The 15,012-nt window shown below is 41.7% G+C and overlaps 1 protein-coding gene across 2 annotated transcripts; it reads left to right on the plus strand.

Moving 5' to 3' along the window:
* Nucleotides 1–1,491: 1,491 nt before the first annotated feature.
* Nucleotides 1,492–14,439, plus strand: LOC135250322 (E3 ubiquitin-protein ligase RNF128-like). Of its 2 annotated transcripts, none has more exons than XM_064326516.1 (7): nucleotides 1,492–2,043; nucleotides 5,883–6,130; nucleotides 8,802–8,873; nucleotides 9,071–9,153; nucleotides 11,422–11,518; nucleotides 11,954–12,143; nucleotides 13,015–14,439. In XM_064326516.1, the coding sequence occupies exons 1-7, from the start codon at nucleotides 1,626–1,628 to the stop codon at nucleotides 13,200–13,202; spliced, it is 1,296 nt and encodes a 431-aa protein (XP_064182586.1). In that variant the 5' UTR covers nucleotides 1,492–1,625; the 3' UTR covers nucleotides 13,203–14,439. The 2 variants fall into 2 exon arrangements, with proteins under 2 accessions (XP_064182586.1, XP_064182587.1); XM_064326517.1 differs by lacking the exon at nucleotides 1,492–2,043 and adding an exon at nucleotides 2,513–4,501.
* The last annotated feature ends 573 nt before the right edge of the window (nucleotides 14,440–15,012 follow it).

Consider the following 15,012-nt stretch of genomic DNA (forward strand, 5'->3'; position numbering starts at 1 on the left):
CAACCAGCTAGGATTAGATGGAACATTGCTGCATTAAAACAAAATATAACAAAAACGTTTAGACTTTTAACATGATTAAACTTACTCTGTAAAAAAGTATTTTTACAGCAGAATGTTTTTAAAAATATGCAGGATTTTCACCTTTAACCTTTATCAAAGTAAAATAGAATAACTGCAATAACTCATCATTTTAACAGCTATCTCTTAAAAAAAAAAAAAAAAAAAAAACAGGATTCATCCAGTTAAATTATAGGATTTATAGTTTTTGGCTGGACCGCAACAGCGGGGCCAGCCCTATAAATGCAAATGTCTGTGACTGAGTGACTGAGTGACTGACTGATGAAGTTACACCATTGGTCGGCCGGTTCGGTCCAGCCATATACTAGGTTTTGACGTGGTCTTGTTTCCTTTTGTTTCATGTTATTTACAGGATATTTTTAGTGTGTGCAGATTGTATATGGTTTTTCTTGTGGGCAGGAACTTCTTTTATGAGTTCCTTCTTCTTTTAGTGACCTTTAAACCCCATTACTCCCTGGAGAGATTAGCCTGTTTGAAGTAATGTTCCGTACTTTATTTTAGGTCAAACCATGTCCGTAAAGTATGTTGATGCATCACCTCTGAGATTGTTTTAAGTGCACTGAGGAAATCAGAATTTAGTGAGCTTTATTCATTTGAGCTAGGGCCTACAGATGCCCTGGCAAGCTAAATCAGTCGCTGATTTTTAAATAGTCTCATTTACAAATAGAGTGTCAAACAACACTTCACCGTGGAAATTTTCCAGTGTCAACAATAATTTTAGTAACTCCAACTGAGCTTCTTTGGAGAAAATGGGACACTCCCCTGGCCCTTAACAATACAGATTTGTCTGCCCTGAAAATTTTTGAAAAGATTTGTGGTTAACCAAAACACATTGAATAAGACGCCATGTTGATATCCTATTCAAAATAAGATGTTTTTTCCTTTCAAAGGCTTGTTTTTCAGTGATTTTTTATCATTTTAATTGCCAGAAACTGCAGTATTACTTCCTATAAAGCATACCAGTTGTGTCTAATGCAGGTCTATGTTAAACAGCTGCCCTTTGATAATACCTGTGAGCCTGTTCTAACACGGTAGGAACCACTGGATTATGCTCTCCGGATGCAGTGCATATTTCATTGAACTGGAAATTAATATTTATCTGTAAGTAATTTTACAGAAAATTGTGCTATCTCGTGAAATTTTTGCTCTAAAGCAAAGCTGTTAGTTGTTTTTACTCTAAAGCACTACTCTAAGCTGTTTGTTTATATATTTAATTTATTTTTAAGTAAACCTATCCTGTAGCCTTACTAGCCTATGCATAGTATCATCTGATATGGCCTCTGCTGATTTTACTTATTTGTTTTGCGAGTTTGCCGATTTAGCCACAGGTACTGAGATATCAGTCTTAAATGATCCAATGAGAATCTGCAGATGTCTGACGTACAAAGTGTAAAGTCATATCGCATCTGAATTTGTTCACACAGCCAAACCCCACAAGCCCTTGAGCCAGTGTTCAAGGTTCAGTCAGATAACGGGAACTGGGGCTGGTGTAAAAACCGGCTTGAGTCACTGAGCCTGAGTTTGAACTGACATAAAGCAAAATAGGAATGGAGGGTAGGCACAGCTTCTCGTGGTTTTGGGCCTGCTTGTGGCTGCTTCTGGCTGTTCAGCGCGAAGCGATGGCATCGGTTTTCTGGACAGCCTATGTGGAGATAAGGTACAAGAGCCCGACGGACAACCAGACGGTCCGACGGATGTGCGAGTGCGGAGTGTTCGGGAATAACGCTGCCATAGGGAGCACATACGGGCGAGTAGAGCTGCCAGTCCCGGATCCCCTGGCCTGCGATCCCACCACCACGTTTACCGACCACTTGGGCGATCAAGATAATTGGGTGGCCCTGATCAAGAGAGGGAACTGCACCTTCTCAGAGAAGGTCCGAAGAGCCGCTCGGCAGGGAGCCTCGGCTGTGGTCATCTACAACCTTGACGGCACTGGGAACGAGACAAGCCCCATGTATCTGGAAGGTATGTGAGGTTTGTGGCTATCAGAAGGTCATCTAGAACCTTCCACTCAGGTGCATAAAAGCAGTGGAAAAAGTTCAAACGGCTAACAATAATGTTTTAGGGCCTGTTCCCATGCGCACACGTTGTACGGTAATGGTTACACAGACATTGTAAAGACTTCTTATATAACTCAAATGACTCAACAAGTCTAGCTCAGTGGTGTTATAATCATATGTAGTTTTTAAAATAATATATATCATCTTGATTTGACTTCATGGCCAAAAGGAATTTTACATTCATTTTGTATTTTATATAATATTTTGGGTAGTAGTACATTGAACCCTGATTTATTTACGTTTCCTGAATTTTCCATATATAGGCATTTCCACGATTTTACATTATTGACGAATTTTGCAGACTTTTAAATTAAAAAATAATTAACAGAATATATTTAAAGTATTTTGGTCACTTCTTATGCTTATGAAAAATACGAAATATTGCGCGTTCTTACGCAACATCCTTGCAATGGTTGCTGTGGAAGGAAATATCAGCTGGTCTTCTTCAAACAGTGTTGTGTTAAACCGAGTGGAAACATTGCCTGCTGTATCAACATTATTAATGCTTGTGCGAGTCCTTTCCGTGACTACCCTGGTATTCTGGATACTGTCGTCATATTTCCTCGCTATTTAGATCAGAGATAGAATAACCCTAGAGAAGTGGGCATTTTTTTTGTCTCTCGGGCCTTAACTCTTTTGCAAGTGAAGTTATTATTCAGGCGTAATTATCTTCTGTTAAATGTCCATTATTAGATAAATATGTAAACTATGTACTGTCAATAAATCACGCAGGTTATGGCAAATTGGCAATGTTTTGTAGGAATCACAGCGTGTGCACATGTAGGCTATCAATAACAGAATAGTTTCTGCCTTTTAGAGCCTTCAGAATACTACAGAGTGGTTTCAGTCAGCAAATTCCGTAAAACAAGGGCTGCACTGCACACGGTTTTATACAACTTTCCTCTTGGTTACCAGCAGATGGCAGCGTACAGCATAGTAGACCTCCCCAATTCAGGCATGACCTCAGAAGTAGCTTGATATAGCAGACTGAATATGAGAGATCAGAGACTGAGCGTCTGAAATGTTTCAGTTGCCTGGCTGAGTAGTCATATCGAGCCTGGTAAACAACGTAGGTTCATATTGGAGGTTGAACTGTTGCCTCGGTTAGGCTATTATGCGTATTCGTGTTAGTGACATTTTTGGAATTATAATTATGAGACCTGTTGTTTTATTTAAGCATACTACAATCGGCAAGTATATTTAACGAAATATGAAAAGTCATGTGAAGGCCAAGATAATGTATTTTATTAATTTTGTGACCGATCTGAACTTGTGCTTGAGTTTCAGGACAACAATTTATATTTTACCGTGCAATAGCCTGCATTGATATAGGCATACTGTCGATATTTATTGGTTGAATTTGTAAAAAATCTGCGGTTTTTAGACTCCCAACTTGATGTTATGTTATTCAAGGGTAAATTTGACACAGAAAACTAAGTGAAAATCAAGTAAGCGATTTATTATTTTTCTGTGGGGTGTTATGATATTAATTAAGTAAATATTAAGTGAGTTAATCTTTCATTTGTAATCCAGATCTTTGGAATTGTGAATTGTTGTTGACTGTTGAACATAGGATTGAGCACAAGATATCTGTTCCTTTAAGGGAGACGTGGGTGTGCCCAAATTCTATTCGACCTGGCTGAGGTGGAGGTAGCGCGACAGTTTTTCGCAAATAGCCGGTCCAGGATCAGTTTAAGAACCTCCAAATCCAAATACCAACATTTTAGGGTGAAAGTTAGACGCTGATCCGGAACTACCGAATAGATAGACGGGACTACCAATTGACTCCAAGGAGACTCTACTTTTTGATCGACACAAACTTGCATTTGAATGCGCAAGGATAACGTACATTGGTAAACTTTTTACCGCCGTGAAAGGGGTTTTGCTTTACGCTACCCGATTTTATTTTGGGCTTGAAACATTGGTTGAGAGTGAAGGGAAAGTTATGGGACTCGAAGCAAAACGTCTGTTTTCATGGTTGTTCGTGGCTTCTTGTTTGCTAGTATCAAGTTTACACTCGGCGCAGGCTGCTTACTTGTATACAGCATATGTGAATGTATCTTATGTTGACTCTCAGAACATAACCGTATGGCAACGCAAAGAAGGTGGACTTTACGGGCAGGATTCGCCGAAGACTTCAGTGGCAGGGAGTGTGTTTTTACCCGAACCGATACACGGCTGTGAAATTGATACTTTTTATGACGCTCCTAGTAATGCTAGGGGATGGATCGCTCTCATACAGCGCGGGCATGGATGTACTTTTTCAGACAAGATCAAAATTGCGGCGAGCAATGGAGCTATCGCGGCAGTAATATTTAATGAAGCAGACACAGGTTATAGCGTTATACAAATGGCTCACCCAGGTATGTATGAAATTTGAATGAACGAATCTGTCCGAATTGCGAAAACGTTTATTCTTATTTGTTGAATATATATACACTCGTAATATAGTAATATTATTCTTTATTTATTGCTGTTTGCAAACTCGAGTTTGGCAACATTTGTTGTGCCGCGAGATACTTTTTCATGACCCCCCGCTCCGCCGCCAGAAAGATTTTCCTATAGGCTGTCAAGTTGTTTACTCCTGGCCAGCTACAGAAACCAGGTCAAATCTAAAGCAAATATAGAAGTGAATGTGCTCATATATGAATCTTCATTTAGCAATGTTCTCCTAAGCGAATGTGTTAGTACAAATATATTTCACCGAACAACCGGCTTTGTTTTAAAACAAGGTTCTACCACTCAGTGCAGTGCCTAGCCTACCGTACGGGACGGGGGTCGTGGTGTAGACCAACGGTGAAAGGTTAATAACATTTTAACATTGCTTAACCTGACAATGGCGGTGTGTGCAGGTGATGCATTGGAAGTGCTGCACTAGTGGGAATAACTCAAAGGATAATGCTCAGTTTTATGAACTAGACTGTTAATTATGAAATGGGAAACAAGGGACACATATTGAGCTTTTGCCTTCTTAAATCTGTCATTTTCAGCAAACACGGAAACATCCTGTACATTGACACTCCTGTCTTAGGGGCAGAATGGTGAACACAAACAAACTTATCCCTGATACAACTTTGTGACAGTCAGTATAGTGACCCAAACAATAAATTGTTTGCAGTCTCTCAGGGGAATACAAAAACAAGGAGAGTGTTGTTGCACTCAGTCAACGCACTGAACTGAGTTGTACATGCAGCTGCGTGGAGCTAACAATATAAAAAGGGAGAGAATGCTAATCGCACACTGCAAAAAAAAAAGGTATCAGTCTGACCCATGAAAGCACTAATTTATTCAGCACACATACTGCCATTACAAATGTGTGCAAAAGGGAAAAGGTGGTAAAATGCAGTGACCTCTCGGGCTCTATAAGGAGGCCTAACACAGGGACCTGCTGCTGCTGCTCTGGGTCCATAATCATGCCTAAAATGGGGCCCATCGCTGATTTGGTTCAATAACCAGACAGAACATTGGACCCCTAATTTGGCTCTTACGCAGGCCTAATGTGAGGCCCCAGTGCTAATCGTCATCACATTCAATATATCCTGTTGGCATAGTTCCAACAGACACTGCCCGCCCATTGCTGTCCACAGTGGAATTAGACCCAAGCGAAAAGTGCCTTTATCAGTGAAATTTGTATTTCACAGTCCTTTCATGAACAAATTCCTGTGGCTTGCCTCCTATGTTTTGTGTGTGTGTGTGTGTGTATATGTTTGTGTCCTATGTGATTGTAATTGTGTGTGTTCATAGGTGCACGTGACATAGTGGCCATCATGATCGGCAATAGTTGGGGCATGGAAATTGTCAAGCTGGTCAAGAGTGGAGTCCAGGTCACGATGGCCATTGCCGTGGGAAATCCACACGGGCCCTGGTTGAGCCAGTATTCCCTCATACTGGTGTCCCTCTCCTTCTTCGTGGTGACCGCCATCACCGTGGGTTACTTCATATTTCACTCGGCCCGCCGGCTCTACAGCGTGCGGGCCCACAACCGCAGACAGGTAAGCAGCCATACTAGGCCAGATCACATGATCAATATTACACCAATCACCATTCATAAGCTGAAATAGCAGTAGTGAATGCATTTGAATATTAACTGTCTGTCGAGTGTCCCAATGTTCTCTGCTGGGCAGGTTGCATTTGAATGCTTGAGACTTTTTCAAAGTGGAAATTCCAAGATTATATCCCCTGTTGGAAACCTCAGTCTAAGGCTATAGCTTTTGTTAACCCAGCCCCTCCAGTCCACTTAGAATGTCAGTGGGCAGTTTTATAAGGCGGTTTTGGGGAAAAGCATCATTGGTTTGACCGCTAAATTGCTTTGACCTGCACTGCTTCTTTTTAGAGTTACAAGGCTACCTGTAACAAAAGCATGTTTCTTACCTGTGGTTGACACACATCTTAGTCCTTGGTTATAGTATGAATGAAATGTGTGTCAATAGTGAGCACTCACAGACTGTTTGCAAACATGTAAAAACTGGTTTCATGGCAGTCTGTTTGAATCAGCTGTGGATAGCTTTAGTAGGAGGGAGAATTAGTTTCACAAAATACTGAAGGTTGCAGTGCAGCAGAATCAACGTCAACAACGTAAGTTATTTGTAATATCTCTCACATGGTCGCTCTGATCTGCAACTTACACACACACGCAGCCACAACCACAACTGCAACCACAAACACACAGTCCATAGGCCATCTGACATAGATTCACCCGAAATCCTGTCTGTTCTCTGCAGCTCTGGGTTTCAGCTGCACGCTGCTCTTCTTAACTCAGTGAAATCTGAACTGTGTGAGCCGACTCCATGAAATATTCAGACCCAACGGGACCTTTGGGTTTCCGTGAGGGGAAACTGTTCCCATAGTGGAATATTCACCCTGGGCGTTATATGGCTTTTGTTTACTGTTTTTTGAAATTCCTCTCTCTGAAGAGGGTTAATTTTTTCTGTTTTTTTTATGGCCTTGCCCCAATACATTTCTGTCCAACATTTAATAATGGGCTCCTGCACAACGTTTGATAGGTTCTGCAAAAAGCACTAACCTTTGTGAATTAATCTGGGTACTCAATGGAGTGTTACAGTTTGTAGTCCTAAAACCCGGATGTGAGTTTCTGACTTTAAAAAAAAATTTCTGCAGAAAATAATGTCTGCGGTTAACGTAACCAGAGTTTCAGGTTTTGTTCTAGGAGTCAAATTACACCCAGTAACATCTCAACCGTGAATTTAAAGCTTTTATGTGTTTTAAAAAGTAAGTTGTTATCAAGTTGCTATATTGAAAGCACATTAACGGTCGTATTTTACCAACCACCACTTCAGTTTCCGTACCAGCCCGCCTGCAAGTGACAACCATTGTAGTTTTGATGTAGAAACTTGTTATCTGCTTTAAAAAATTAAGTTGCTATCTGATTCAAAATTCACGGTTGAGATATGAATGGGTGAAATTTATCTTGCACAACAAAATTTAAAAGTTTCTTAGGCTTACGTTAACTTCAGACATTGTTTTCTGTGGAAAACAAGATCCCTGTGGGAAAAAGCACCGGAAATCTGCCGAGGGAACCCGCGGTGGAAGAAACTTCCGGGGTGGCTTACAAAAAGACACCATCACTGTGACACTCTACTAATCTGATTCACGCTGTCTTCTCTTTGTTGTGCAAATATCCCATTAAAAGATCCGCCAGCAGGTGGATGCATATGTTTCAGTGCCAAAGGCATCCTGTGGTGCTCTCGAGGGGATCCTGGTGTTAATTGTACCAGACTCATTGGGAATGATTTGTGAATTCCGTGTCCCTTTGCTCTGGTGGTCTTCGAGGTGGTGTCAGGTGATGTTTGTTGGTTCGCAGTAGTAAATGGCGTCTTTCGTCTCCTCCTGCCTCGCGCAAGGGCACGCTCGTTGCCATTTCCCAGCGGTGCTCTTCCCGCTGAGTTTTCATTTGTTGTTCAGAGGCTTCTCTCCCGCACTCCAAACCTGAGCCCCACCCCCAACTTGCCCTCCTTTCACTCTCTACACAGGCTGATGTAATGTTTCCAGCAACCAACCCAACCCCAATCCCCCATACCCCAGAGATTGTTGATGACACAAATATTATGGTGTGGTTTCCTGAGAAGGGGGGGATTCTCTGTTTACTGGTCATGTAGTTACTCAGGGAGCGCGCCACGAGTCCCAGACAAGGGACCGGCTTCCGCTGTCACATCCTCTCCAGGGCGTCACCTGAGGGACTGGCTAATGATCTTAGTTAGCAACCAGAGAGGTAGTGCTGGCTTAATTCCCAGGTGGAGCTCTGCCGGTGTGCACTTGGGCCCTCTACTTAACCCAGATTTCCGTAGTACATATCTAGCTGTGGAAATGTATGATGTGTACTGTGGACGTCTTCACGTAATATTCCATTAACGATTACTTATGTTTCCTTCCTAGAACACCCAATAGATACGCCACCCCTCTGAAACTTGTCTAATGAACACATAATTATTTGACTGTGATTTCAACAAAAGCTATTTGGTTTTAAAAACCTGTGTAAAATACAAGCAGTGTGTGTGTCCGTGTGTGTCCGATCCCCCATTCCAAACTTAGCCCTGCCTGGCAGAAAAAAACAAATAATTTCCCAAAAACTTGACCTCTTTCTCTTTCTCTCCATCTCTCTCTGTTCCTATCCCTCTGTCTCTATCATAAATTTCCATCTACCAGAAACAACTTAAAGATGAGGCCAAGAAGGCCATTGGGCAGCTGCAGGTGCGAACATTGCAGCAAGGTGACCAGGTAACCTTCCCGTCGTGTGTATGATGTGTAAAGTGTGTGTGTACGTGCATGCGTGTGTCTGTGTGTTGCTGATAACTGACCTGTTGGAAGGATGCCTCTGGAGGTTATGGAGTTTAATATGGGGTAACATCAGTTCTTGGTCACTCCCTCAGGTACATAGCCGTTAATGGAATGTTTACTGTTTTATTTCTGTAAAGGAGACTGGGCCTGAAGCGGATACCTGCGCAGTGTGTATCGATGCCTACAAGCCTGGCGACGTGGTGTCCGTACTGACCTGCAGGTGCGTTGGTGCTCCTCTCCTGCTGGTGTTGATGAAGTGTTAATTGTTGGCTGGTTTCTCTGATGGACTGTGAAAAATGGCCAGTTGTCTTTAATGCTGTTTCAAGTTTTTTTTTGTACTTTATGAAGTATTGGAGTGTTTTCCATTTCTAGAAGTTTCTGGGAGGTTCTCACACTGGTTTTAACACCGATAATTTAAAAAGCGGCTGCTAACTGACTCAGAAGCAAACTCATTCTGTGTGTTCTCTCTCTGCATTTTAGAGCTATCCTAACACTTAAGGCAAATTTCTGCAAATGGCGTTACCCTCCGCAGGTCAGGCGATGCCTCTGTATATGCTCAGATGAGGCTCGCCCTACCAGTTCCCTTTGCAGTACCTGTTTCCCAGAAGCAGATCACCGGCAGGACTGTTGTTGACTCCCTAGGGCTTTGCCTCTGGAGAACCGCATGGGAACGTTTGTTGACCTTTCAGTGGAAGTAGCCTGTTTCATAAGCCGAAGAAGAGTCTACATTTATATAGCGAATATATAGCGTATGTAACATGGATCATAGAAAGGTTTACATTTTGTGGGCATGCGACTCCTCTCAGCCACCATTAATGTGTAGTAACCCAGTGTGATGTGCAGTAGCCATTTTGCACCAGAGCACTGCACATCAGCTATAAGAGTTCCAGAAGTGTGCTTGCTGAAGCCGTGGTATATCATCAGTTAGTATAGTAAGTGCCGGTGGTTTTAAAGTTTTAGTAGTAATCGAAGGATAACAGAAATATTTGGTTAAAACATTTGTGAAAAAGAATGGCAAGTTAACTGTACAACACTATCATGGTACCTGTACAATAAATTACCATTATTCCTGCATAGCACAACAAATGCAGAAGTAAGAAGTAGAGGAAAGTCATACAAAGACATATTTTGCTATATCTTTCAACGTATTCTTGGGTTACAGCTGCCGTTGGGCAAGTGTGTACATTTGGCCCAAATCATTCACTGGGTGATGGCTTTGTCTTCGCGGTTGACATGGTCCTGGTCAGTCATGTGACCCATGCTGTTTTCAGGAAGGTACATATTGTGCAGCAGTGATTGGGGCTTTTGTTTGTTCTGGCAAGGGCAAATCTGCAGTGAAACTGCATGCTGAAATGTGATTAGACTGCTTAGATCCAGCTCAAGAAACCAGCTCAGGTCTACTGTTGCATTGTTTGCTTGGCAGAAACCCCTGTCTAGTGTGTCTTTAAAAAGCTTCAGTTTTATTAGTTTTCGTTCTGGAACAATATAGATTGTAGAGACGATATTTACAGTGGAACTATATGAATCACTGGGTTGCAAGATTTTTATGGCCGTGTTGCCGCCCTTGTCCCCTGATAATATTCATGGTTTTCACACGCAGTCCCAGAGCCTCGTGTCTAAAGCCTTGCTTACACTAAGAATGTCAGCTATACATATAAACCACAGCCATAACTATTTAGTTTTTCTTTTTTTCTTTTTAGTAACTACAGCCCTGGGTCCAATACCACTTTGGACGTTTGCAAAAACCATTCGAAATGGCTGAGCCTGGACTTCTGTGTTTCTTTTTTTTAATAGCTCATATTATTTGAGGGAGTTTTATTGTTGAAATGAAGTATTAAAAATGACACAAAGTGATCTGAATGGTCGCGTTTGTTCTTCAAGGTCACTTTCATTTTTGTGAATGCGGTCGGGCCAGCTCTACCCACTTGAACTGGAGAATTTTTTTATCTTTATTTCAGATAAAGGATGGTCATTGTTTGCTTTGTGAGTGTGACCAGCTTGATATCAGCACTCATAGTTTCCTTATCCTTCCACTAGCTGACTTGTGAGCACGCCCTCACCGGATATTTTAAATAGAACGCGATTGCCCTCTTAGTTCAGCCTCTTTTATAACCAGGTGTCGACGAAAAAAGAGAGAATTTATAGTACACAACCGATGTTTAATGTACAAACTACATGGTCAGCTCTTGTTTTTTTCCCAACCTGTACTTCCTTATTATGTGTACCCAATGATAAATAGAAGAGGCATCTGTGTTACAGCAGCTATGGCTTTCTGTCTTCTGCTGTGGCCCCTTTTGAACGTTTATAATTATCCAATAATTGAGCATCAACAATGGAAAATGCTGGTATTTTATTGCTAGAATGGCCGTCTCTCTCAGCACTGTGTAGAAAATCTGTGGTTAAATGCCCACAACAGTATGGGCTGCATGTATGTATGTGTGTGGTGGTACATTACTGATCTGTCAGGGATTTTATTTTCTCTCTCCAGCCATTTTTTCCACAAGACGTGCATCGAACCCTGGCTGCTGGAGCATAGGACCTGCCCCATGTGCAAATGCGACATCCTGAAGTCCCTAGGGGTCGAGGTGCGTTCCTCCCCTTGACGCTGGGTCGATCACAGACTTCCCTAATGCTTTAGGACTCTAGGGAATGGCAGGGCAACGTTACGTCCCTCACACTTTATGACTGGATGGATGGATGGATGGATGGATGAATGAATGAATGAATCACTGCATTTATATAGCACTTTTCAGTGCTTTACAGTGATGAGTGGGAACTCACAACCTCACCCACCACTAATGTGTAGCACCCACCTGGGTGACGTACGGCAGCCATTTTGCACCAGAACACTCCCCACACATTAGCTAATGTGGAGAGGGAGAGAACAATGTTTTAGCCAATTAAATCAGGGCAAGGATCAGGGCAGCTGCGAGCAGTGCAGACTCTGCGGGGGGTCCCTGCTTCCCGGTCCGCCTCGTTTGCGTTTAACGCGTTTAGCCTTCTCCCGTTGGGGCCCGCAGATGGAAGGAGAGGAGCCTGAACCGCACGGTAACGAGCTGCAGGTGGCCGTCCTGCCGGAGTCGCAGCCGCGCCCCACCACCCTGACGGTTAGCGAGACCGACGCCCGGAGCGAAACGGCCTCGTCGGGGTACGCCTCTGTGTACGAACCCGAGGACGTCCCGTCGGGCACACAGACCCCTTCGTGCAGCAGTAAGCAGTCTTCCTCTCTCTGGCCTCGTGAGGCTGACACACTGACATACTTGCATACTGAGTACGAGCTCTAATTGTCGTCCCCAGGCAGTCTATTCTGACCTCCTTGACAAAATTTAAGCCTTATAGCAATTTTGTTATGTTTAAATATTTCACAAATTACACATTTTAGACGGCCTGTAATTTGTTGAGTTCACATAATTTATTGCCTTGCCATCCAAGTTGTTTGGAATTTTAGCAAAGGGTTATAGAATATGACGTTTTAGATACAGCCACATGAAAGTGTGACCTATTTCCAGTGAATGCTTGCCTTTTTGCATTAGTGTAAACAAGGAATTGAAAACACACAAATACGATGCTACCATTTGGGTTGACCAGCCAGCTCTAAACAGAAGTTCTTATCTTTGAGGTTCAGCTGTATTGATAGATTGATGATATGATATTACAACTGTATATTACAATTTGCAGCATGTGGTGGCTGTTGGATTGATGTGGCATTCAGCAGCCATTTTATCACGTGGCAGTCTACAGTGACAGCAGTCAGAACAGGCCTGGAAAGCCCTTAGACTTAGAAGGACACCTCTTTTCTGGCATGAAAGGCAAGGAAAAGTGTGTTTCCAGAGACTGAATTTGAACCATTCGATTACACACCAGTTCCTGTATGTAATGATATCCCAAACATACTGGACAAAACCGCAATTCCATTTTTACTGACGAGAGTTTCTCACTCTGGGAGGGCACCTTGAATAAAGGTCATTAAAATTATGTCAAGAAGTATTTTCATACAACTTATTCAGTTGGCCCATTTGGGTTTTGTTTTAGTGGGTTTAGCTGTCTACTGACTGGATGTACATCTGGTTTTACCCCATAGTGCCTCACCAGAACCAGCAGAGCCCAAATGTTGAAGGAGTGCAGGGGGCCGGCCCAAATGGTGAAGGAGTCCAGGGGGAGGGCCCAAATGGCGGAGGAGTCCAGGGGGAGGGAGTCCCACCCCCACCCCATTATGATAACCTGGCCTTTGAGGGGGACACACAGAGCCCCCTAGAGGTTAAGTCATGAGGTTGCACACAGAACATACTTGCCCCTGAAATACCAATGCCTTTTTTTCTGCCTGCGTTAAGAATCAAAGGGCTCCTTTATGAGACAAGATAATTAAGGGCAGCAATAAATTGCATTTTGAGATCATTTGTAGAAAAATCTATATTGCTGCACATAATTAAAAAAATCATAATTCCATCTTGATTTCCATCCAGAGAGCACTATTGAGGTTTAATTTATTAAGTTAGAAAAATTATTGCTTGTGGTAAAACATTAAAACCTTGTGATAGACTTTTAAAAAAATTAAGTCGGGTGTTGCTGCCATCTGCTGGAAATGAATATCAGAGTAGTGTCTTATTCCTGCTCCATACACTGTAAATGCAGAATTTTAAGTCTTATGTACAGCAAAGTGGTGCATATGTTTATTTTCTACGTCTTCAGCCTTCACTTTTAAAAAGCAGATCACTGTTTGAACACGGGATTGGGTATGTAAATATGGTAAACCTTAACAATATGTCATAAAGCCTACCTAACACTGCCACGGGCAGAACAGCACTAGTCATAACCAGCCATAACTAGCCACGACAGTGAATCCTTAGTCAAGACAAACGTCATAACTAGTTCAAAATCATAAACTGATTCAAAATAACTTGTATATATGGTTTCGGCATACATCGGCAGTGGTGTTACACCTGTCACAAGCTGTAATGCACTGTCATGATTAGTCATGGCTGGTATGTCATGACCGTTATGTAAGCACAATGGCACATACCTCAAGCAAAGTGTTAACGGACATATTTGTTATTTTCTCAAGCTTTTCCGCTTTAATCCCATGTACCTCAGGGTTTCTTCATGAGTTTTAGTCTGCATGTTTTGCCACTGACTGGGAAATGTGGGTGACAATTAATTTATTCTTGATTTTTTCCCCAATGCAATATATGCTGTAACATTTTTAAAATGAAATGTAACCTTAAACATAGTATTTTCAACAAAAATTTTGAGTGCACTTTACTGTAATGATTTTTTTTTCTGTGCTGTCAAGGCATTTCCGTGCTATCATTGTTTTGTTTTTAATAGTGACTCTTCTTAAATTCTGGTCTTTCAGAGTGATATTGTGTATCCAAAGCCTTGTGTTTAAATAAGGGATTCATAGTGTTGGGTCTGTCTGTTTTCCCTAAACTCCATGTGTGGTGAATTTGATAAAGGATCTATTTATGATTGTGTAAATAAAATTTGAAATAAATTGTATATAAATTTAGTTCTCTCTTGCAGTGACTCTGCATTTCATATGCTTATCTGAAAAAGGAATATGATTACAATCAAAAACCCTATTCATTAAGGAACAGTACACGATTGATACTATGATAATATGGTATGTTTACCGTAATGTTTACAAGATTATTTATGCATGTATTTAATCAAACAAGTACTTGAAGTGTACCATTAGTTTCGTAAGGATATCTTGGTAGTTTGATTTATTGATGGGGGTAGGGTTAGCATTAGGGTAAGTGCCTTAAGGAAAGATCAACCTTATGTTCAATAACAAGGAAATAGTAAGCCAAAGTTTTAGTTCTTGCTTTTTTAAAAATCTTGACAGAAAATATTATGAATGAACACTCAAGTCTAGAAAAGAAAGTGTGAAAGAGGGAGTTGAATTTACGTAACTTTTTTGAGGATTTCATGGAAAAAATTTTAGAACCGGTACTGGAAATATCATCAGTGAGTACCTGTTAAAAATAGTACTTTGTGACATAAAGAAGGTGGCAAGAGAAGGTAAAGGAAAGGTAACCCCTCACTGACACATTCTGTGTGTTAGCTGGGCTGCAGGTTT

Source organism: Anguilla rostrata, chromosome 3 (genome assembly GCF_018555375.3).
Source record: "Anguilla rostrata isolate EN2019 chromosome 3, ASM1855537v3, whole genome shotgun sequence".
NCBI lineage: Eukaryota > Metazoa > Chordata > Actinopteri > Anguilliformes > Anguillidae > Anguilla > Anguilla rostrata.

Bases quoted from the DNA above. Each gene is read 5' to 3' on its own strand.
- LOC135250322 (XM_064326516.1), top strand. From the start codon at position 1,626: ATGGAGGGTAGGCACAGCTTCTCGTGGTTTTGGGCCTGCTTGTGGCTG. The intron at 8,874-9,070 runs GTAACCTTCCCG...ATTTCTGTAAAG, and splicing joins CATTGCAGCAAGGTGACCAG to GAGACTGGGCCTGAAGCGGA. The intron at 9,154-11,421 runs GTGCGTTGGTGC...TTCTCTCTCCAG, and splicing joins GTGTCCGTACTGACCTGCAG to CCATTTTTTCCACAAGACGT.